The sequence below is a fragment of the Balaenoptera borealis genome (genome assembly GCF_965194805.1).
Source record: "Balaenoptera borealis genome assembly, chromosome: 10".
Lineage (NCBI taxonomy): Eukaryota > Metazoa > Chordata > Mammalia > Artiodactyla > Balaenopteridae > Balaenoptera > Balaenoptera borealis.
This window is the reverse complement of record NC_138874.1, coordinates 86837991-86863762: the sequence shown is the minus strand read 5'-3', so window position 1 is coordinate 86863762 and position 25772 is coordinate 86837991. Positions and strand designations below refer to the sequence as shown.

At 38.9% G+C, this 25772-nt stretch overlaps 1 protein-coding gene across 2 annotated transcripts in view; it reads right to left on the bottom strand.

The window, feature by feature from the left end:
• Positions 1-2509: 2509 nt before the first annotated feature.
• The window catches only part of CC2D2B (coiled-coil and C2 domain containing 2B), a 101516-nt gene continuing 78253 nt past the window's right edge, over positions 2510-25772 (bottom strand). Inside the window, exons 26-35 of one of the 2 annotated variants that reach the window (XM_082406564.1) lie at positions 24446-24544; positions 22118-22300; positions 21778-21975; positions 18547-18636; positions 15831-15944; positions 13666-13800; positions 13147-13269; positions 8648-8706; positions 6637-6814; positions 2510-4749 (exon numbers count right to left, since the gene is read on the bottom strand). In XM_082406564.1, the coding sequence (XP_082262690.1) occupies positions 4561-4749; positions 6637-6814; positions 8648-8706; positions 13147-13269; positions 13666-13800; positions 15831-15944; positions 18547-18636; positions 21778-21975; positions 22118-22300; positions 24446-24544 (1368 nt within the window). In that variant the 3' untranslated portion in view covers positions 2510-4560. The remainder of the gene's footprint in view (positions 4750-6636; positions 6815-8647; positions 8707-13146; positions 13270-13665; positions 13801-15830; positions 15945-18546; positions 18637-21777; positions 21976-22117; positions 22301-24445; positions 24545-25772) is intronic. The other variant, XM_082406563.1, reaches the window with a different exon arrangement.

Genomic DNA, 25772 nt, shown 5'->3' with positions numbered 1-25772 from the left:
TGGTAATAGCTCTACAATCCACTTAAAGTGGTAAAAAAAAAAAATTCTAAGTAGACTGTGAAAAGTTATGTATACTGCAATCCTCAAAGAAACCTTTAAAAATATATACAAAAAGGTATAGTAAAAAATATAATAGATATATTAAAATGAAATACTAAGAAATGTTCAAATAACCTAATAATGTAGGAAAGAGAAAACAGTGGGACAAAAACAGATGGAACAAATGGAATACAAATAATAAAATGGTAGACCTAAGTCCAAACATAAATAATTGTATTAAGTGTAAACAGTCTAAATATTCCAATTAAAAAAGAAGTTGTCAAAAGGTATTAAAAAAGAAAACATAACCCAACTATATGCTATCTACAAAAAACTCACTTCAAATATAATTATATAGATACATTAAAAATAAAAAGATGAAAATATATACACCAGGTAAACACTAATCCAAAGAAGCTGGAGTGGCTATATAAACATCAGACAAAATAGAGTTCAGAGCAAAGAAAATTGCTAAGGATAAAGAGGAGCATTGCACAATGATAAATGGGTTAATTCAACAAGAAGACATAAATTCTAAATCTGTGTGCATCTAACAGCAGAGTTTCAAAATACATGGAGCAAAAACTGATAGAACTAAAAGAAGAAATGGACAAACTCATAATTACAGGTGGCAACTTCAATTCTCCTCTCTCAGTAACTGATAGAAATAGTATACAGAAAAACAGCAAGGATATAGAAAAACTAAACAACACTTTGATCAACTGGATCAGAAGTTATTCTTATCGGTAGGAGAATAATGAATAAACTATAATAGATAATATTCACAACCAGGGCTGTCACATAATATACAACTCCAGGGGTCCTTGCACATAAATTGTGAGTTGTGTGGCACACAAACTGCTTAAGTGCACGTAGTGGTCCTGCCCACACTTTAGAATAATATGGATCTTTTAAGAAGAATGAATTAGTTTACTTGGAGTATTTTCACTATTTTTGAAGGAGAAAAATAACATGCAGGAAAGCATACACAATGTGGTCCCATTTTTATAAAACAAACAGGAACATATGCATATATGTATATATGTATACATGAGAATGTTGGTAAGTGGAAGATACATGTTGGTAAGAGGGTGGGTGGAGTGAATAATGTGGGTGGAGGAGGGGAGAAGAGTAGGACAGGGACCCAAGCAGAAAAGAAAAAGAAAAAGAAAAAGAAAACCTGCACTTTAAAACATGATCATTTTTATGCACAAATAATAAGTACCTCCAAAAATAATTTTGACGTATTCTCAAATATAAAAAAGGAAAAATACTACTTTATTCAGTTACCTAAAATCTATCAATGATTGATTTGCTATTATACTTTAAATAAAATACAAACTCTTTACCATGACCTATGTGATCTGGTCCTTGTCTACCTCTCCAACCTTATGTGCTACTACCCTTCCCTCTCCATATAAGCCTCTTTCTGGACTAGAGGCCTTTGTAATTGCAGTCTCCTCTGCCTGAAATGCTTTTGCCACAGGTCTTTGCATGACTGGCTTCCTCTCAACTGTGGAAGCCACAGATGCCTACCCAATAGCCATCCTCCTCTACTTCCTCACCAACAGAAACCTGATTTTATTGGGAGAGCAATATGTGCATTTAAAATACTTGATCTCCGGCCTCTCTTGTGGCTAGGAGTGATGCAATTTTGGCCAATGGAATATAAGTAGAAGTTACTGGACACAGCCTCCCGGAAAGCTTTTTAAAAGAGCTAAACCAGCCGCCTTTTCTACCTCCTCCTTCCCTTTCTGCATTTTCTTGCCATGAAAATGACTGCGAGGCTATGGCCTCTGTGGTTCCCAGGTCAGCAGTCTCAGTATCACCTGGGAACTTGTTATAAATGCAAATTATCAGGCCCCACCCCAGATCCCACTGAATCAATAACTTTGAAGGTTAGGCCCAGCAATCTGTATTTCAACAAACTCTTCAGGTGACTCTTAGGCATGCTGAAGTTTGAGATCCACTGAGAAAGAGGATAGAAGTCTCCTTAGAGATGGTGAAGAAGACGGATGAAGACTAGTACACTTCTGACATCACAGAGCTACTGCACTAGAGTTGGACTGCCTCCTCCGCACTTGGCAGTTGTGTAATCCCTATTTGGTTACGCTACTGTGATTAGGTTTCTGTTACATGCAACTGAATGCAATTCTATTTGATAAATCATCTTTTAAATCTCTGCTCAAACATTATCCCCGTGGAGAGGCCTTCCCTCACTACTCTGCTTATATCCTCCATCCCCATCAAAGTCCTTCTCCATCATGCCAACATTTTTGTTTCCTTTATAGCAGGAGTCCCCAGCCTCCCGTCAGCGGCCTGTTAGGAACCAGGCCGCCAAGCAGGAGGTGAGTGGCGGGCGAGTGAGCGAAGCTTCATCTGCCGCTCCCCACTGCTCACATTACCTCCTGAACCATCCTGCCCCACCCTCTCCACTCCCCCACTGCCGTCCGAAGAAAAATTGTTCCACGAAACCGGTCCCTGGTGCCAAAAAGGTTGGGGACCACTGCTTTATAGCACTCATCGTACCCTGAAATGATCTCACTTACTTACTGTTTATTTGCTTATGATCTGTTTCCCTTGTAAGAATGTAAACTTCCCTTGTAAGAATGTCTTTTCACAACTGTCCTCCAGCACATATAAAGTGTCTGGTACATAATGGATGCTTTGTAATTATTTGTGGAACGATTCATAGAATTTTATAATTGCATGTTACATTTAATATCATGTATTTTTAAAACAGTAAAATGAAAAAAATGGTTCATTATAGACAATCACAATTTTTAGGAAAAATTTTTAGTTGAGAAACACATACACATATTTAAAAATGCATATAATACAGAATACAATACACACTTGCCTATGAACACTTTCTACCTTACTCTTAAGTGGCCTATCAATTCTAAAACCATAAACGATTAACAAAATAGCTATGTAAACATTCAGCGTGTCACAAAAATGAACTGCGTGAATTCAGCATTTCTTTGGCAAACTTGCCTTTTCATAGATACAATTTTGTGCTACCCCAATCAGTGTGGGAGACTTGTTAATAACAAAACTTCCTATAGCATTTAAACACAAACATTCAAATAAAAACAAAAATTCTGATCATTTTTCTCATGCATGCCAGAGGACATACATAACTAGGTTTTAACCTTGCAGAGAAAGCATTCTCTTTACCCACATACCCACTCCTTCTACTCTTCTAGTACTCTTGAGTTTGGTCCGAGACTAACACCCTGCAAATAAATGAGGTCTTCTCTGGCATCAACCTATGCAGGTATATTGGGGGAGGGGATACAGATTGAGGGTTCCCTGAGGATGAATTTGGGGTCTCTGCTCTCTGCTTGTGGGAGTGACTCAAGAAGCCCCAGTGCTACCACAGTGGGAGAAGTGAATTTTCTTTTTCTTACTTTTACTTCATATAAAACTGCTCTCATCATACAAAACTTTGGAAATCTGTATCTTCTGATTAAAAAAAAATAAGTTGTTATGTAACATTTAAATAAACTGTATGAATACTCTTCTCAATGAAGCACAGAACAATCAAATACAAGAAAGTACAGTGTTTCCTACTTAGATACCTATCCACTCTTTCTTGAGGCCCTAGATGGGTCTCCTTGGGGCCACCGTTGTGAAAGAAGAGCAGCAGAAAAGTGCCAGAGGCAGAATGGGGGGCTGCTCAATAAGAAAAAAAGGAGCTCTGAGATCTGGTAAGACCATTTTCTCCCTTTCTCACAGAATCAGGAAAGCATTTAGGTAGTGTTTCCTGGGAGTCCCTTCCAAATACTTGGAGATGAAATGACTTCAGGTCAGTAGCATCTAAAGAGAAAATTTTTGAGAAGCCCCCAGAAGCTGTCCTCAACCCAACATGGCATATTTCCCTCTTATTCTTAACCAGTGAAATAATCTTTTATCTCATGAGAAGCAATGACCTTGGGTTTCTATTTGAATAACTTCTGCCTGGAATTCCATCAGAACCAGCATCAAATGTACTAGCCTCACTTCAGTAAAGACAACACTCTATAAGGCAGGGTTCTCACTCTTAACTGGTCAAGAGAATTACCTGGGGAGTTTGTTTAAAATAATGTAGGTTCTGGAGCTGCACTCCCAGAGATCCCGATTCAGTAGGTCCTGGGTGGGATGTGGGATTCTGCATTTTCAATAAGGCTTTCCAGGTGATTTTGATGGAGGTGGTGTGGGGCCCCCAATTTGAGTAACACTGGCTCAGAGAGAAGCCAGAATTGCTTCTTTCCCAGAATAAGACCTACCGTAGACGGCAATCCAAGGCGCCAGACTTCCCAAAGTGTCCTCCCTGACGAGGTCTCCGGTGAGGAGGTCATTTACGCTTGTCCTCAAAGACTCAGGGAGTGAGTCTTGTGCCCAACTCTATAAGTGAACCAAAAACTGGGCTCACACTTGTCTGGATTTGAGGATAAATAGGAAAATCCCAAGTACTAGAAAAGTTTGGCTTCTGGTTGGGGGCCGATGTACAATCTTTTCCTTTTCCCTTATTCCTTTTCACTGATATCGAGCTAATGAAGCCAAATAGACCCAAACAGATAATATGTTGTTTGGGTAGGGGTGAATATACACAGCTAGAGCAAATTCTGTCTGTGGAAATTCAGAGGAATGAATTCCAGTTTGATACACAGCATCAATAACTGACTGTACATCAGTGTATGGCATCTGGATAGGAAATCCTGCAACCTAGACAAATGACAGAATAACACGTAAAACCACATTACAGTCACGTAGGTGATGGAGAATTACTGTATGCAAAGAGATTACAGAAGCCTCAAAGAAATGGAAGTCATAAAATAATAATAATAGTTATCATTTCATGGGTGCTTATTATGTTCTAGGCACAATGCTGAATACTTCACATACATATTTAATCCTCAAACAACCCTATGAGGTAGGCTTTGTTATAATCCCCACTTTACAGAGAGAGGAGCAGAACCAGGTCTGTCTAATGCCAGAGCCTGCACACTTAACATTCCACATATTTGCACCCTTTCTGGAATAGCAAACTGCCAACAAGGAAACCTTGATCCTATAAGTGACAGATTTAAGGGAGCATTTTGGAAGAAGTTATTTAACATTGATTCAGTTTATATTTATTGATAACTATATGGCAGGATTAAAGGATATGGAACATGGTCCCATGTAAAAGTATCTATTTAAGAATATACAAAGGACAATCATTAGCTTCTTTCAAGACTTAGTTTGCTTACTTTGGGAGGCTTTTCCTGATCTTTAAAACTGTTGATGTGCTCTTCTCTTGTGGTTGCATAGGACACTGTCCTTTCCTAGCTTATTTAATAAAATATACTGCAATTACTCGTTTTCTGGTCTATTTCTCTAACTAGCCCACAGTCTCTGTGAATGCTCAAGATTGTATCTGTCTTGTTTACTGTCACAACCCCAAGTGTCTAGCACAATGGCTGTCACATAGGATACAAATTATAGTTAACATTTATTAAGTGCTGGGTGCTGTGGTTAAGCAGCTCACTTAATCCTCACCACAACCACAAAGCAGGTAACTCTTTTTATCCTTGTTTATCTTGACCAGTGGGGTAGAAGGTATAGAGAAGTTAGGTAATCTGGTCAAAGTTAATGAGTGGTTGAGCCAGGATTTGAACCCAAGCTGCAGGATTCGGTCTAGGTTTATGAATGTGTGTTATTAAATAGCAGATAATTTTACAAAGGAACTCCAAGTTTTAAACCTTGGCTTATACTTAACTATGCTTTGCTTATCTCTTTACCCCCTAATTCTATTAAAAAGAAAGCAAAACAAAACAACTTCCTCCCTATTCATGAATGAATAGTGCCTGCAGATCCCTCCCTGGCATCCTGAGTATAAACTCCCAACAGATTCCTTCCTTTCTTCTCTTACAGGGTTTCCCGAGGAGACATCTTCTAGTCTATGGGATAGTAGGGGGAAGGAATATCACTCTTGGGAGGCTGGGGCTTCCAAAAACCCACTGGAACAATTCATAGGGAAAAGGAGGTGAGAGGATTCCAGAACTAAGGATATCATAGGGGAAGAAAAGAAGGACCCTAACAATACACCAGATGCCCACCATGTTTGATTATGGACTTAACTGAGTTTGAAATGCCTTTCTACCATCCAGGATGATGTCAAATGTGCTGGTGAATATACAAGAGGAGGTCAGAAGTCCAGGCTGGATGTATAAATTTGAGAATAATTTGCATGTAGAAGATATTAAAGCTTGCCTGTAGTCCTCTTGCCCAGAAGCAAGGACATGGAATCCATTCTATTACTACCATCTAGAAATCATTTTTTAGTTTCTTAGTTGCAGGTGGTTTCCTTTTGGGTATCTCTTTCCAAAGTTTGTGGTTTATACATTAAAAAACTGATTCCAAGAAAATGTCATGCAATCTGGTCATGGTACTAGTTACTCACTACATTTGAAATTTCTCAGTCTATAAGTAAATGCATTTTAATGGCATAGCATGTATCACCTAAGATCAAGATAAAAGGCATTTCAGGGATATTTAAGATTAGTATCATCTGGCAATTAATAACATAGATAAAACAAATGACATTAATGCATTAAATCATATACACACCCAATAAAATTGTAGCAATCTTTCAAATTCACTCTCGTCTTCAGATGAAACAAAGTTTCCGGTGCCAAGCTCTAACTTAGGAAGGATTTGTCTTAAAATGAAAGTACATTGTCTATTCCAACGTGTTGGCTGTTTAGGTCGCCATTCCATTATTTTATATTTCAGAGTTCTTTCAATCCTAAGGTAAGAATGCAAAGATTATTTTATGATAAATTACAACTCATTTAAATAAATGTGAAAAAAGTTTTGTCACTTTTTCTCGAGTATGAGAATGATACTTTTTTTTTTATAAGCAGATATTCATTTTAAATTTTTATTTATTTATTTATTTATTTATTTATTTTGGCTGTGTTGGGTCTTCGTTTCTGTGTGAGGGCTTTCTCCAGTTGTGGCAAGCGGGGGCCACTCTTCATCGCGGTGCGCGGGCCTCTCACTAGAGAATGATACTTTTTTGATTAGGAGAAAACCAGACCTCTATGGTTAGGGATATCTGCCATCATTCGCATTAGTCAAGTCCAGGGGAGACCAGGCTCTTGCTTGGCTTGAGAAAGCAAGACGCTTCCTGGGGTAGCCAGCAATTAGCTCTCAAAGGCACATCTTTTTTCCAGTTACCCGTATGTAGGCAGCTGCCTACTGGGTGTGATTTGCCTACCATCTGATTACTGGGTTGGCATTCCTATTCTCCAAGACCCTCCTTTGACATAAGACATTGTGTTTCCAAGAAATGCCTTTATAAAAATTCAGATATCTGGTCTGGGATAATGTTAGCAGGAATGGGGTAACTGGATCAGTTAATTCAGCAAGCAGAACTGGGAGGAAATGAAGCCCTGGACTGATCGGTGTGATGAGCAGTTTCCCCTACCAGAATGGATGCTCCACAAGGGCAGGGAGTTTTGCCTACCTATGCCGCCTCTAAAACTGTGCCTGCTGAGGAACTCTTTCGGGGAGGGGAGAAAGTGGAGCACAGTGTGAGTTGGTTGATGGAAGCTTCTCCTCTGGGCAGAATCATTGTGTGCTACAGAAGAAGCTGCTGGGCCTCTCCTCTTGGCTGAGTCTATAAAGTAACTAAGTGGTTTCGAGTTTGCAGAGAGTCTCAGTCACGGCTATACGCCAGAATCACCTGTAGGACTTTATCAAAATATTTCACTATCTTCCAGATAGTGATTCAACAGGTCTGGTCTTGGACTCTGGCACCTATATTTTAAAATAGTTCTAGAAGCAATTTCTGATGAAAACCAGAAGTTGGGGACCATTTTCCTAGTGCTTTTCTTCCTTTTATTGTTAAGAGTTGGGGAAGAAGGAGGGGAATAAGAGGTGAGAGTTGTGTGCTAGTGAGAAAAGGGAGTGGCAAAATGACTTTTGTCATATTCTGTTTCAATTAGTTGGTAGCGGCTTACATGCCAGCCTGCTGTGTCAGCATGAGTCACTGGAGGTAGTCAGATCTAGAAGCTTCTGACACATCTGGAGTAGGAGTGAGGTCTGCTGCAAGACTGTGACCCTTTGGGCTTGACTCAACAACTCCTCCGGACGTGTGTGTGTGTGTGTGTGTGTGTGTGTGTGTGGTGGGGGGAGGGGGAGGGGTGCCTACGAGGGACAGTGGTGATGTTGCTGCCACCCAGCTTGGCTGTTTTTACCACACACCAAGTTGTGGGCCATTTACCTTCCTGTCCTTGCAAGAAGTGTTCGCTACTGCATTATTATTACTATACGGCTCAACAGGTGTCTGTGTTGAGAACTTCCTAACAGCAGCCCACAATGTTTTCCAGATGCAACCATATTTAACTTGGCATGTTTTTTCAAGGAGTGCCGTGGATAGCAGAGGGGCTGATTTTTGATGCATGCACCAAAAGACAGATGACTCAGTGGAAGTAACTATTATAATCTCCATTTCATGCTTCTGTTGCTGAATCTAATGGGTATTTTGAGAGACTGGGTTAGAGGACTGAAGGGTGGCTGAATGACAGATTAGAGAGAAAACATGATAATCATAATATATAAATAAAGATCATACCTGTTCTTTAGATCTTCTACCATGCTTTTATTAGTATCAGAATAAATTATTTCTTCAGGCTGAAATACAGAAAACTGAAAGTTAGAAAAGATTCTAGGGAGACCATCTTTACGTCAGTCGCCCCTTGGAGTGCTGATTATAATGAGGGCGAACTTAAACCAGTCTCATGTGGCAAAAACACTCAATAGTAGAGGCACAAAGGTAACACAGATCACAGTGTTCCCTTTGATTTTAATACTACTTCACCAGGGCATGGAAGGGAGAATGGATTTACAAAAGATATTTTTCACGACAGAAAAAGACAGATCTGCTATCCCCATCTGTTTATTCAAACAAGCATTTGACATGCTTATTGATTCTACCAGATAATCTTGGAAGCTGCACTGGTATCTTCCACTTATTAACTGTGACCTTGGTGAAGTCACTTAACCTCTGTGAGTCTCAGTTACCACCTCTTTTAAAGAGGGACAATAACAGTACCTACTTCCCTGGGATCCTGCAAAGATTTTAAAATAAAGTAATACATGTGAAGCCTGGCACATACTGCTCAACAAAGATCAGATACTATTGTTATTATTACTCTTGTAACATGGTGTATCGTCTTCCTTCTTTGATTATTTGTTCCTTTCAGCAGGCGGGAGTCAGGTCTCTGTGTTTGCATGTACGCATGCGCACACACTTGCACATACACGCAGAGTCCATTTCAATCTCCCCGTCTCCAAGCCTTTGCTCCAGGCACCCCAGCAACAGCAGAGAGCAATGCTCTCCCATGTTTCCCCATGTTGCCCCCTGAGCAGGGTTTTCTGGGAGGAGGAGAGGACTTCTCCAACCCCCTCCCCGCTACCTAACCCGTTCCTCCCCCCTCCCTGCAGGGCTCATATAGACAAGAGTGAGGGATTGGGTTTGGATGGTTTTTACTTTGGATATTTCTGAGCTGAGAAATAGAGGAGCTATAGAGACACGGACAGATGTTTCCCCCTCATGAATGGAATGAGGGTTGTATGACAAGAAGGAAACATTTACTAGGCCTCTAGGTCTTAGAAAATTTCAGGAGTGATTTGAGGAGGCTCAGTCTGTCAGGTGATGATCTAAGCCAGTGGCTCCCAAAATGTGGCCCCCAGACCAGCAACCTCAGACCCAGTGATTCAGAAACTCTGAGGGTAAGGCCCAGCAATCCATTTTTCCACAAGCCCTCCAGAAGGTTCTGGTGCCTGCTGTGGTTGGAGAACCACTAGATTCGAGCATAGGCTCAAGCACAGTGAATTTCCCCACAGTGAACACGGCAGGAGACGAGAGATACTGGAGAAAGGGAAGCATAAACGCCAGCATCATCTTACAGGGGCCACCAACCATCACAGACAGGACAGGTAAACTGAATTCCCTGATTGCTGTCACCAACCACTGTCTGCCCCTCCAAAACAATCCCTTGCACCCCTATCCTGGCAACTCTTATGGATTAGTTAGGCCACTTTCAGGCCTGAAAAAGAGGCCTGGGTTATGTTGACTTGATAAACTTATGGACTGTTAGTCTATTTTCTTTTCAGACAAAGGCCCGTTTCAGGGAATTCACATCCTTTAAAACTTCGAGAGGATTTCCCTGTTAACTCCATCTCTGAATACCCATACACACTCAAATTTGTGTTCTCAATTGTGATTAAGAAAAAAAAAAAACAACAGTGTTCACCACAGATAGTGGTTTATTCTGGTATGTGTGTGACAAGGCAGAAGATCAAGGGCCATTAACCCACAGGAAAGAAATCAGTAGGGATACAAGTAAAATGCAACTATGAGTTTTATATTTATATATTCAACTTGACAAAGGGTTTAGTGGCTTTTAAAAGTACAATTTTGATTATGGCAGCCCTTGCCTTGGTGATGTTGGCTTCCGATTGTCCTCTGCTCATTCCTGGGCAGCAGCCAAGCTGGCCTTTCAGCTCCTTGACAGACATCTGCTTGCCACTGCAGGTCCTCATGCCTGCTGTTCCCGCTCTGTGCTGGGACCATTCTCCTCCTTAATTTTCACCTAGACCAGCTCCCGCTCAACCTTCTTCACTCTGCTAGTCATCAGTTTTTTCCCCAGGAAGCCCCTGCAACTCCCCTTCACCTCAGGTCTCCTGCTGAGTGCTCCCAAAAGCACATTCATTTCTTCTATAATAGCATTTATCGCTCTGTACAGCAAGTGCCCGTTTCCTTCTGTTTCCTCCTCTAGAACACAAGCTCCAAGAGCACTGAGACATGTCTTTTTCCTTGTGGTACCTATACCTAAAACAGTGCTGGCCCGCTGCAGCACTCAATAAGCATTACCTGAATTAATAAGAGAATGATTAATAGAAACAAAAAACCTCAACTCTAAATATATCATTCTCCCCCTAGGAGGCAGCAATACTTTGGTCACAACTTTGGGATGGGAAAAACAAGCAAGGTCTGTGGATGCCATAAATGTGGTTTGCTCAAGAGAGATAAGCACATTTCCCCTTCCTTATAATGACTTTGCAAACATCTGCAAGGAGAATGTTCAGAAGGATGCACAAGAAGCTACCAACAGTGGCTATTTCTTAGACAGTGGGAAAAAGATGTTGAAGAGGAGAGAAACTCTTCACTTTATACACTTTGATACTGTTTGATTTTTCTCCCCACAACCACCATTCCTTCTTTTTGATATTATGAACTATGTCAAACATTCTCAGATAAAGCACTGAGAAAAATGTAATGAACATCCACCCAACATACGTACCACCAAGCTATATCTAATCTTTGCATTCTTCCATACTTGTTTTAGGTTTTTTTTAAAGATGTAAAACATTACAGATAGATTTGAAGTACTCTGTATACTGCTCCCTGATATCATTCTTTTTTTTCCTCTTTCCAAAGGTAAACTTCACCCTAAATTTGGTGTTTATCATTCCCATGCAAGCTTTTACACTATCACTATATATCTCTATATATGTAAACAACATATATTTTTCAAACTTCATATAAGTGTGTCATTGCACATCTTCTTTACTTTGCTTAACATTACATTTTTTATATTCATTCATGTTGATAACAATGGCTCTAGGTCAGTAGTTCTCAACCTTGGCTGCATGTGGGATCACCTGGGGAGCTTTAAGTAATACCAATGCATGGGCTCTTCCCTCAGAGATTCTGATATAATGCATGTATAGCCAAGTTGAGAACTATAGTAAATTAGTTTCATATATTCTTTTTTTTACTGCTGTATAGAATATTTTATAGTATGAGTATTCATAACTCATGTGCCCATTTTCTGGTTGATGAATTGTTTCCTTTTACTTATTTATTTTTTGCTATTTTAAGCAATTCAGTAATGACCATGGTGTACTTGTCTCCCTGTGCATGTATCTCTAGGGCATATACTTAGAAGATGAACTGGTGGATCAAAGGCTGAGTTCCTTCAGCTTTACCAACCTTACCATATTGCTTTCTAAAGTGTTTATAGCAATTCACACTCCCACCATTTCTCTGCCTTTTTGCCAATACTAGATGTGATCACACTTTTTAAAAAGTTTTGCCAATCTTCTACAGGTGAAATAGTGTTTTATTGTTTTAAATTGCATTTCCCTCATTATGAGTGACGTTTAGCCCTAGAGTTTCTGCTTCTGTGAATTGTCTTCTTCCTATTTTTCCATTGTCCTTTTTCTCATCCCCCCTCTCTTTCTTCCTCTGGGTCATAGCTCCTAGTTTTCTGAATTTTGCAATTGCCTGCACACTGCCATACCATGGCTCTCAATCCAGAAACAGCTGTTGAAATGGAATTTGGGTGCCTTCCCAAAGCACTAGTGAGTACGTCATAGATCCCCTGGACAAGCCATCTGGTGATTAGGTTGGTTCCTGATTCTCAGCTCTGTACTTTGGTCTCTTACCTCCTGAGCCCCAGGCAGTGAGTCTGCTGCTTTTCTTTTCCATCTTCTCCCAAGAGTAGCAAAGTAGGAGAGCCGCAACACAGTCCCTGGCTTCAAAAAGTGAGACTGGCTCTGGTTCTCTGGATTTCATGAAGCATTTTCAGACCTTGGTGCCATCCTCTTTGGGCCCCACTCACTGCTAGTGTTTCTGTCCTGTTTCTATTCCATGAGATAACAATCATGGTTTGGAGCCCAGATAAGCCTTCTGATTTTCAATTTTTATACTTTATCATTGTTATGGATATGTAGTAGAAGGGCTAGGTCAAAGTCAGAACTTATTACACCATCTTCACATTATTTTTTATGTTTCATGATGAACATTTTAAAAATTTTATTTTAAAACCTAAATTCACAATTAAGATGATACCTTCTTCTCAATTCCTCTTTTCTGCAAGTAGAGAAAAAGGATCACAATAGCCCAAACTCAGGCTGGATGGCAGAGAAAACTAGGCTTTATTAATACTGCCAAATAATTCAATAAGCAATCAGCTGTATAAACATAATAAAAGCTGTCACAATTCCTAAGATTAGAACCAATGGTAACTTTCATAGAGACACACCTTGAAAAGTATAATTTACCTGTATGCTTTGTGCTTTCGTCCCTTGATAATTTTTTGGAAGCAACTGTTTCCAGAAACTTTCCTTTGAATAGTCAAAATATACAGCCCTTGGTGAATTATTTTGCTGAATATTAAACCAGACCTAGTAATACAACAACATAAAATCAGTAGAGGCCCACAGGAGTACTAAGCCCATAGTGGGTTAGGACGGAGCAAAATTTTACAGTCCTACTCCCCAGTGAAGTGGCAGAAGCCAAGGATGGTTCTGAGGCAGAAGGTACAGAGATTCCAGGGGTGTGTGCACACTAGACTGCTCGCTGGCTCTCAACCTCGGAGGCACTGCAGAATCACGTCAAGGAGACTTGGGGAGAAAAGATTCCCCTGGCCCTACACCCCAGGGACTCTAGCTGAACATCTATAGCTTCTTCAAAGTTCCCACATGATTCTAATATATGGTCAGTGTAGAGAACCACAGGTTTAACTCTTGAGGAGATAACTCAAGATCCACCCCCACCCCCCACCCCCGCCATATACTTACATTTTCACCATCAAACAAGCAATCTACGCTTTGTAAGGGACAAAATGGGTCAAACTGCTTATGACATTGCCCAGTTAATGGATTCCAAAGCAAATATTCATCAGTTTCTGGCGTTAATACATAAGCCACATGCCCCTGTACGAAGAAAGAGTTAAAGTCATTTTTGGTGGATGATTGATTTAACTCATTTTTGTATGTGGAAATTATAGCGTAAGCATATGATATCTCTGATTTTTTTAATAGATAATATTGCCAGTTACCTTAGTTATTCTTTATTCCTGTATTATTTATTTATTTGCCTTGCCGCACAGCTTGCGGGAATCTCAGTTCCCTGACCAGGGATTGAACCCGGGCCACGGCAGTGAGAGCCCAGAATTCTAGCCACTAGACCACAAGGGAACTCCCTGGTATCTCTGATTTTTAAAAGCCTTTTTTAGGACCTTTACGATTTTTTTGGAAAGGATAAAACCAAAGCAACCAAAATCCTCAGGTTGGATTCAAATGAGAGAAATTTTGAGCTAGTGCTGCCACGTATGGTCCTGAAGGGTGTACCCTCACAGCAATAAAATATGTTGTCCTAACAAAATCAGTATATTATGACCAATTCCCAATAGCTAGTACTAAAGGGTTTTGAGGTAGGGGCGCTTTTGTGTAATTCACACAAAGGTGCTATATGGATTAGCCCTGCTTTATGTAGAATATACTTGGAGACCAAGGGTGAACACCGTGCAGAGTTAGGGAATGGAATTTTGCCTAAGGCTCTGAAAAGCCAACTGAAGTTGAAAAGCCATAAAATTAATTTTGTGAACAAGATACAGAGTTAGAGGCCAGAGAGAAATTATACAGGAAAGCACCTGAGGAATAAAAGTAGTCATTATGTTGTTATTTTGCTCTGCACATACTTTTGAAGCATAAACCTTTCTTACTTAGCAAAGAATAAAAATTTCAGGTAACAACAATAATGACTATTTAACATTTATTGAGTATTTCTATACCCCAGGTACTGTACTCAGCACTCACACTAATCTTCTTACATGAATTCCAGATTCTGTGAGGTAGGGATGATTATCATGCCCATCTTTCACATGAAGAATAAGAGGTTAAGAGCTTGTCTAGGGTAACAGTAGATGGAATTACTCCTTTTCGGGGAGGAGATAAGTGAGGCTCAGAGAAATAAGGCTGAGATCGTACAGTTAGTAAACGTCATCGCTGGGTTTTAAAATCCTCTTTGACCTCCAAATCTATACTCTCAACACCGTGCTGTGTAGCCTGGCTTCCCGAACTCCAAAGCTCCTGCTCTTTAGCACTGTGCTCATCTTCTTTACGGTAAAGAGGCTTCACCTCAACCGGTAGCAGAGGTGAAACGCACAGATGAGTGCTGCCACCTAGTGTTGACTCAGAGGTAAAACTGTAAAAATATTTGTTGAAATATTGTTGACTGTTTACTGCCATCTAGTGGCACTCAAAACTACAGCAGGGGGATCATATGGGGAAATTAAGGGAATATAGAGAAATAAATGATCATGACAAAAACCATAAAACAAGACTGGAAGTTTTTGACACTTATCAAGATATTCATAGTAGAAATAGAAACAGTCCAAAAGAATACAGCCTTCTGGAGGTTTGAATGCAGGTGTATATAATTAAGTTGTAAAAATTTCAGGTAGGTTAACATAAATTTCTGGCCCACAATAAAAAATTGAGCAGTGGAAAACAGGAAGAAGTACTTCTTAAGGATCTTAAAATATAGTGTTAGGGACACATAAAGATGATGGTGGTGATGATGGTTAACAACCACTATAACTACCACTGTAACTATTACTACATCACCTACCACCACCATTTATTGAGCATTTTCCACATAAACCAGGTGCTGTTCCCAGTGCCATATACTTACTATGTAATTTAATATTTTTAGTAGCTCCATGAAGTAGCACTATTACCTGTACTACTTTACGAAGAAGAAAACCAAAAGGAAGTTATTCTTTACATTGTAGAAATTTTCATGAACGAACATTATCCTCCTAAGTAAATAATTGTTTGCCTAGGATATTTCCTAATTAGCTTGTGAAAAGAAGGAAACTTGGGGTTGAAGTCTTTTAAACTTGCAGCTAAAAGCTAATTAGTTTTGTTTACACTATTTAAATATTAAGTCCAACACTTACTTCCAACATCGAGGTTCCTAGGAGGACCAAAGCTTTCTTTCCAAAATACAGGAAGAAATTACAGAGAAGTATGGCATGCTCCTCCTTATTTCCAATAGCCAAACTGATGCAGCGCTAAGGCAAAACAAAAGCAACAAGGACACAGAAAAGGAAGGGAGGAGAGAAAGTTGAGTAATGCAAGCATCCAACATATTTAGAGTCCCTCCAAACCCTCACACACACATTCTTGCCAGGTTACTAAGATGACTGCAAAGCCGAAAGCTCCAGCACCCTTTGCCTGTTAAAACACTAGGGCATTAGAAAGAGAGAACATTAACTTGAAACATAAGGGTCACCTTTACCATGGGATAATTAATGTGGATACTGTGTAAGTGACCCAATAATTTTATCCTCCAAAATGGGGCATTTTTGTTTGAGACAAATACCCTGGGAAAACAGGGATATATTGGCTGATATTTTAAGGAACTTCACCTGACGGGAAATCACATAGTGTTTTTGGAGGAAGGGATCCTTTGGTCAATGGAGCTACACTCTGTCCTGTACCAATATAGTGCTCTCAACTGAAAGAGAGGAAGAGATCTGAGTTGGAGCCCAATCAGAAAGAGTGATGGAAACTTCTTTAAGTGAAAGAGCTGAACAGTTGGGCTGGGTGTAATCAAATACAGGGTGCCTAGTAAAGCAGTGGTAGCAGGAGAGAAAAAGCACAGCAGAGGTGGCAGACCAGTGGTCTGTAACCTAGTTCTAGTTGATAGGTGTGTTTCGTTTGGCCCCGAAATGCTTTTAAAAATTGGAAGATCTCATATAAAACTCTGGATTTCTGGCTTGAAAAATCAAAGGATCTAATAAAATATACAGGCCCAAATGTTCATATGGAAATGATGTGTTATTGCTGAGTAGCGGCTGCACCATTTAGACTGCACATGTGCTTCCATTTCATTAGTCCCAGAGAAAGGGCTGTGGTGGTCAGGGAGCTTGGGGAGGGGGCGCTCAGGGAGCTCTTGGAGTGACTATTTATCAGTCTGGAAGCATTTCAATGTTTTAACAACTGATATGGCCACGTCAGTACACACCGGCTGAATGTGATGGTGAGGGATGGAGGCTAGGGAGGACGGTAACATGGCTCTTCTGAAAGATGTGTGTGAACAGGAGAATGAAGAGCAGATTATGAGTAGTCTTCAATGTCAGGCCAAGGAGGTTCCCCTGATTGGATTTCATAAGAGAAGGAGGGAATGGATGAGAGCAGGTAACTAACATACTGCATTCCAGGTGCCTATCCTTTCAAAACCCCTGTATGACACAGATGAGGAAACTGAGGTCCAAAGAAGCTAAATAACTTATCTTAGGTCACACAGCTATCAGATGGTTGAAGTAGGATTTGAACCAAGGTTTGTTTGACTCCAAGACTGTTTGTTGGGTAGGAGAAATAACTCTTGTCTTGTGACAATCTAATTAGTTATTCACTCATGGGTATCCCAAGTCCAAACAGTTCATGTCAATGGGAAGACATTAGCCAAGAGGAAGCCTATGACTGTGGTAACCTGTTGATTATGGGTATTGTTTGGATTGGAGGGCACTCGGGAGCACTAGTATTTGCCTGAATGGTTATTTTATGGTTATTTTTAGCTACTTTAGAGGCTATCTTTCAATGTTCTGCAGGATCATAATACCCCTGAACACATTCTGATTAGTTTGAAGAGTCTAAGAAGAGTCTAGAGTTAACTGACACCTCTTTGAGTTTTACCAGATTTGAATCACTGGATCCTGAAACAAACCACGTGCTTGTATCTCCCTTATTCCCACTTAGCAGAAGGCAGGGTAGCTGACCTACTAAGTTAGTCCTGTGCCCCCTAAGTCCATTTCTGCTCAAAATCTAACCTCTAAAACATTCTAGATAAGTGCCAGGACTATCAGTTCCAGATGGAAAGTGTCCTTCTCTTAGGCTCCCATCATGCTGGTATTTTCCATTAAAAATATTGAATACTTGCTAAATTTAAAGTATGTACAAGTGACGAATATAAAAATAAATAAGAATCAAATCTTCCTTATCATTCAAGAAGATTAAACTTGGGATGTATATGTACAGTGTGTGGGTATAGGGCCAGTATATAAGCAACTAAATATAGTTTAAGGTGGAATGGAAAATGTGTTCTAATTAGGGCTGCCACACTTGCGGTGGGGGGGTGGGGAATAGGATGCGTAGTTCAATTTGAATTTCAGATAAACAAGTAGTTTTTTGGTATAAATATGTCCCAAATATTGCATGGGGCCTGTATTTTACTTGGCAACCAGTCTAAAGACAATTTTAATCCAAGTGCCAAGCAAGAGCACTGCTATACAAGCTCTTCATTCAGATGTGGGAAAACTGGGGAAAGCTTCTGGGAAGTGGTGGTATTTCTGCTAGACTTCAGGGTCTGACCACCTCTGTAGTGAACAAGCCATATTTCTCTCTGGAGAATGTCATAATATTGTACTCCTGGAATTCCTGTTGAATCTAAATATTATGAGCTACTTAAAATGTTGAATAAGAATTTTGGTCTTTAAGAATTATTTTTATGGGTTGTTATAGAGCTGAAAATGATGTATTGAATTATCAAATGCCTTCAAATTGCACGAGGCAAATTACTACATAAGTGCATAATAATTTTTAAAAGTTTTCTTTAAAAGAAAAGCAAGTAAGAAATACTATACATTTAAATTATAAAATGTAATTTGTTACCTCTGATGTCATCCATATATCAAAACCATCATTTTCATCCAGTGCATCAGGCATAATAGGAATCAAAGATACAAAGCGAGCAACGAGGTCCTAAAATAATATTAACTAACATTTATTGAGAGCATACTATACGCCTATCACCAAGCAGAGTGCTTTACATGCACTGTCATCACATTTAGTGTATCCTACAAGCCTATGAAGTACACACTATTATTAATTTTATTTTACAAAAGAAGAAACAAGCTTAGAGTGCTAAGATAACTTGCTCAGGGTCACACGCTAACACAATATACGGGTCTCTGGGAAATGGGCCCAAGTTAGCATGACTTCAGAGCATGCATGTTAACCATTACATTTCATTGTAATAAATAAAAAATTTAAACATGATACATTACATGTATACTTTAAAGTATAACTGTTTAAAAAATGAAAAAAGATGTTGAAGAATAGCAAAAGTTTGATTTACTTTTAGGTTCAAAATCTATCAGAAATATTTTTATTAATAAAAACTAGTTATAAGTTGCTGCAGCAAGAAGTTATTGGTACAGCCTACTTTTTCCAACAACAGAAGTTCTATTGTGGATTGTTCCCCCTATAGGGCTGGAGATAAAGACTCGGACTAGAGTAGGAAAGAAGAAAGGAATACAAATAAACAATGAGCTAACACAGAAAGTTCACCAAAATTTTCACTGATTTACAATAGCTACCATTTATGTATGCACTATTATGACTTCCTACACTGGTCATGTTTCTGACTTCATGCAATTAATTAAACATGGTTCACAATCCTTGAGAAGCAAAGGAGCTAGGATTTATGCTTTTTTAAAAAGGCAAAGATTGTCCTTGAAAGAAATCTGAAAGCATTATTATCTCCTTGGACTTTGGGTGTCAGGAAACAGGCAAGAAGAAACCCGTAATGGAAAAGCAGAGTGTAGCAAAAGGTGATCTAAACTAGGACTTTTGATTTTAGCTTAAAGAATCCAGGTAAGAGCTTTATACTGGGAAATAATATAAATTTTCTGAGAAGAGCCTATTGATTCAATCAAGCCTGAATAAATAAAAGGTATAAATGATTTTTCATAGATGCCCTTTAATCAAAGCTTATTTTTTCATGAAAATAAAATCTTTATTTTCAGTTATTACCCACCAATAAGAGAAAGTTCACAGTTTTAGCTCTTGACACAAAGTGAACTAGGAGGCAAATTTACATCCATCAGATACAACTAATGGACCAACTTTTGAAATCCAGGCTATCTTGAAAGCTTGCAACATACCAGATATTGCTGTGTATTCTCTAGTGACAGAATGCCAGCAATGGCTGACAATGACTTGTGAAGTGTTTTTAATAGCAGTGTTTTTTTATATGTTGCTAGAAATCAGGAGGTTTATAACACATTCGTGTCCAGAAATGAGTTAAGATACTTTAAAGTCTAAACACACTATGTATGAGTGTGTTTAGGAGTGTGTATGTTGCAGTCTCAAGAGGGGTCAATAGTCCATATGGACTAAATTAATACTTGCCTCTGGGTAGCAGGTATGTTTGTAAATATAAAATTATGTTAAACATTAGCACCAGTGCAGAACATGCTCAGCATCATAAGATCCAAAACACCAGCACAAGTTTATCCATCATTAAAAAAAACCAATTACCTCCTTCCTAAAATGTCAGACTAGTAGGTAACTAATCTAATCCCAATGAATGACTCTTGTACTGTACAATTTCTCTTTTAGAAGTATAGGGGAGAACTAATCAGCTAAACAGACATTTTATGATTTAAAGTCTTAAATCATAAAGTATTTTTAAAACTGGACATTACCATACATAGATAGAAAATTACTAATAATAGTGACAAAAAAGAGCTTTAAAACTGTAAATAAAACCCCTTTCCTGTTTATCAATAAATGTTGCAGAAGACTTAAAAAAAATCCTAGAAAGCCTGTTTATTGATTATTCTCTCCATGTACGTTTTAGTAAGTGGTGATGCTCTTGATCAAGAAATCCGTTATTAACCTAATTTTCTAATGGAGGAAGAGGTAAAAGATACTTATCACCTTCTGTGGAATCTATCAACTTAAGACCAAAATTAATAACAATATAGGAAATTCAGAAATAGTAAAATTTGTGGTTTGTATTTCATGGATGGTGCTGCTGTTCCAACCTTATAAAGTAAAGCTGTCTGCAAAGCTTATTTTTTTCTTAAACGGGAGACTAGATCTCTGATTTCATATTTTCCTTTCTCAAAGTGGAAGAAGCTATATTCTCTTCTGAGTCCATAATGAATACAGGTACATGTCTCTTTTGTCAGCTGGTAAATAACAGATATGCATAAAGCCACATAAGGATGGGGTGGGAAGTGTTATGTTGGCGGTTTACAGAGCAAAACGTAACATAGTTGGACTTCCCTGGTGGCACAGTGGTTAAGAATCCGCCTGCCAATGCAGGGGACACGGGTTTGATTCTTGGTCCGGGAAGATCCCACATGCTGCAGAACAACTAAGCCCATACGCCACAACTACTGAGCCCGCATGCCGCAACTACTGAAGCCCGCGCTCCTAGAGGCCGTGCTCTGCAACAAGAGAAGCCACCGCAATGAGAAGCCCACACACCGCAACAAAGCATAGCCCCCGCTCGCCGCAACTAGAGAAAGCCTGCATGCGGCAACGAAGACCCGACGCGGCCAAAAATAAATAAAACAAAAAACAAAAAAACGTAGTTTCTTCACTCCCACATACAACAAGAAGCAATCCTTAGAAGGGCACAACTCCTTGAGAAACATAACTTAATTTTGCCTCGAAGTCAAAGGAATTTTTCTGTGTCATTTTTCAAAGTTTGACAGAAAAGTTGTGAAGCTGATATGGTCACATGAACTGGTGTGGCAACAGTGACTCTCTAGTACAAGTGGGCAGAAGTGAAGGGGATCAGGAAGAAATGTTTTCTTCCATCTGGTGCTCAAGAGGACACATTGCAACATAGATGGTTTCTCTCTCAGGAAACTGTCTCTGAAGGTAAAGTAACTTTAATAAGAAAGTTATACTCAAAGTTAATATTAAAAAGTAAACAAGTTAAAATAAATATAAATTTGGAGTGATCAAAATGTTCTAAAATTTACTGTGGTGATGGTTGCACAACTCCGTGTATATACTGAAAGCCTTTGAATTATATGCTTTGGAAGGGCAAATTGTATGGTATACGAATATCACAATAAAGCTACTAAAATAAATATAACTTACAAGTGTTGCATTAGAATCATGAAGAAATATATCCAGGAGTTGTTGAGGTGGATTCAATGCCTTGATATATCTTGTTACTATGATCTGTATCCCTTCATCATTAAAAACAGTAGTTGTGATTCTTCGTTTAGGAAATAATGCCTTACAATTTTTTTTAAAAATCTGTGCTCTCTCCAAAACATCTATTTGACCTGAAAACTAGAATCAAGTTTAAAATATTTCAACATTGTACTATATTGTCCCCACAGGAAAATATCAAGAACCAACATTCATTTTTGTCAGCTTTGAAATGAACACTTCTTTGATAGTATATATGAAAATAATTCAGTGTAAAACCTACCTTGTCTAGTTCTGGATTACAGATGGCATATGATATTTGAGGTTCAATAGTAGCAAAAATATTTAAGAAGGTACATTCTTTTAAATTCTGTCCATTATAATCTTCTTTAGGAGACACATAAGTCTCACTCCAGGTATACCCAAGCAAAACTGGTGGAATATTTACTTGAAATGTTCCACTAATCTGAAAGAGTAAATCAGTATAATGGATTCTGCATGATGAAAATAAACATCAGTCAAATATAGTATAGCTCAGTTCAGTCTTCTCCATTGCAGGAAACAGGCTTGCATGGGTTCATGCTGATTCTACAAATAGGTACTTGCACAAGGATGGTAAGGTTCTCCATGATGATTTGTTCACAGGCAACCTTGACACCCTGGGTCCCTGTCTAATATGTAGTATGTGGAGAAGGCAGAAGTAAGAAAGGGATGAAACAATGAAGCAAGTTAACAGACCAGAGTGATAAAAGCTCTTAGAACATCTAATTTAAGCTCAGAGAAAATGCTAAAAGACCATGATACATTTTGCATTGGGTCTGGAAAGAGGAAAAAAAATGTAACAGCAGGAAGGATGACCCAAAGTCCACTGGAGGAGGGATCTTGTGTGTGGGTGTGTGTGTGTGTGTGTGTATGTGCGCGCATGTTTGGGAGGAGATAATTTACAATAATAACTAATAATAATACTAATATAACTAATAGTTATTGAGCACTTACTATGTACAAGGCATTCTGCCAAGTGCTTGATATAGATCATATTATTCAATGAGGTAGACACCGCTCTTATCTCCATTTTATAGATAAGGAAACTGGGGCTCAGAGCATGTAAGTAATTCGTGCAAGATCACACCACTAATGAGTAGTAGAGCCAGGATTACAACCCAGGTTGGTCCACATTTGAAGCTCACATTCTTAACTACCTCTCTATCCTAGCATCTGGCCCGAGACTGAGAAACATCTGCAGGGATTTACAAACGTAGGAAGCCCTATACTTCCAACAATTTAAAATCTCCATTGCTCTTTATTTGCAGCACTTGTATTTTCAACGTGCTCCCTCATGACATCCTGTGATTGCATAATACGCAGACGTTTCTATTCTCCTCTATTCTCTTCTCCTTTCTTACCAACAGTTTTAGGTGGTAACATGACAGCCATGTAGTGACCAAGTCACATAAGTAAAATGCGAGAAGTCTGAGAGGTTTTCTGGGGAAGTGTCTGTTTTCCTGATACAGGCACTGCCCCTTCTTGCTTCACCCCACCTCCTGTCTGCAGCATGACTATGAGGCTGGAGGTGCAATTATGAGGATGAAAGTCACATGATAAGGAGAGTAGAACAGAAAGATAAAAGTAGCTTGGATCCTTGATGATATTCTTGAGCAGATGCACTGGCATCTAGACTTCTTTTTTGTGAGATAAATAGACCTCTTACATCAGCCACTGTTAGTCAGGTTTTCTATTGCATATGACTGAATACAGTACTAACTGATACACACATAATTCCTTCTGAGTCAAATGACTTCATGTGCTTGATAAATGCATCTTTAGGGACTTGATTAAAAGTTATCTCCTCTGTAAATATTCCCCTGATCTTTCATCCTCCTCCTCATTCCCCTCTTACCTACCCCGAACCCCTCCGAACCAGGAAGGTTAGTGTACTCCTTACTCATTGTTCTCAGAGTACCAATCTCATGCCCCTATCAAAGCCCTACAGCATTACCATGTTGTACTGAAATGGTTGTTTTCTTCTATAGACAATGAACTCCTTGAGGTAGAAAATTCATTTCTGAATCATCTGTAACTGGCATATCTCTGTAAGTTACAAGGCCCCAAATGAAATCTAGACTGGGGTTTTTATATTTTGCTGGCCATGTAGGCATATTCTTGCTGCAAAACCCAACAGCAGAGCCCTCTGGGGGTACCACAGACACAGATGTTAATCATCAGTCTCACCATTATCAATAAACAGCATTTGAGGAGCTGAAACTCCTGGAACTCGTGGTTACAAAGGAATGTCATTAATCAGAATATTTATGAATCTGGTCTTACAAAACTATTATGAGCAAATATGAATGTTGCTTTAAGATCTAAGGCTACCTGTCCTGTTCTTCATCAATGAACACTCTAAAAATATATGAAATAAATTTGTGGGTGTCTCCTATTCCAGAGACAGCTAAAACCTTCAAATACTCCAACACCCATGGGGCAGTTGAATACAGGATCATTTTGACTGACTTATCAACCTGCCAGTCAGAATCTGACTCAAAGACACAGGTATTTCTATTAGCCAGAGACAAAAATTTAGAATAATTAGCAAAGAATCATTTTCTATTACCTCAGATTGTTGCAGGAGGGCACAGAAAGGGAAGACAATGGATCCAAGCCAATTCTTTCTTATATATGAATGACCACTGCAGCTCTTGAAACAGTGATCCTATTAAAATAAATAATTTTTCTATTACTCATTCTATATCATGTGATAGATAATTTCACACAAACATGGAGGTAAGTACAAAAAATTCTCTTCCTTTTTAAAAAGAAACCAAAGAGTAAATAGAAAAGATTTTTTTTCTCACTTTAAAAAATTTCTTTAAAAGATAATTGACTATTTAAAGCAATAATAATGACCTGCTGTGGAGTTTATGACATACATATAAGGAAAATGTATGATAACACTAACACAAAGCACAGGAAGGGAAATGGAAGTATAGTAATATCCTGTTCTTACACTATATATGAAGTGGCATAATATTATATAAAGATAGACTGTGATAAAGAATATATAATAAAACCTAGAGCAACAATTAAGAAATAAAAGAAGTATAGCTAATAAGCCAACAGTGGAAGTGTGACAGAATCATAAAAGAACTCTATTAATCCAAAAAAGGGAGGAAAAAAAGAAAAAGGAACAAAGAACTGATGGGACAGCAGAAAGCAAATAGGAAGAAGGAACCCAACCAGGTCAATAATTACACAAAATGTAAATAGCCATTCATTAAAAGGTAGAGATTGTTATACTGAACAAAAAAGCAAGGCCCAACTATATGCTGTCTAAAGTAAACCTATTTTAAATATAAAGACACAGGTTAAAAGAAAAAAAATAAGAAGAAAAGAAAGAAAAAGATATATCATACATACAACCACTAATTAAAAGAAAGCTGGAATCACCATATTTATAACATACAAAGTAGATTTAAGAAAAAGAACATAACCAGGGATAAAGGGGAATATTTCATAATGATAAAGGAATCAATTCATGAAGCAGAAATACAATCTTAAAAGTATGTGCCCCTAGCTGAACCAAGATGGCAGAGTAGAAGGACGTGCTCTCATTCCCTCTTGTGAGAACACCAGAATCACAACTAGCTGCTGGACAATCATCGACAGGAAGACACTGGAACTCACCAAAAAAGATACCCCACATCCAAAGACAAAGGAGAAGCCACAATGAGATGGTAGGAGGGCCACAATCACAGTAAAATCAAATCCCATAACTGCTGGATGGGTGACTCACAGACTGGAGGACACTTATACCACAGAAGTCCACCCACTGGAGTGAAGGTTCTGAGCCCCACGTCAGGCTTCCCAACCTGGGGGTCCGGCAACAGGAGGAGGAATTCCTAGAGAATCAGACTTTGAAGGCTAGTGGGATTTGATTGTAG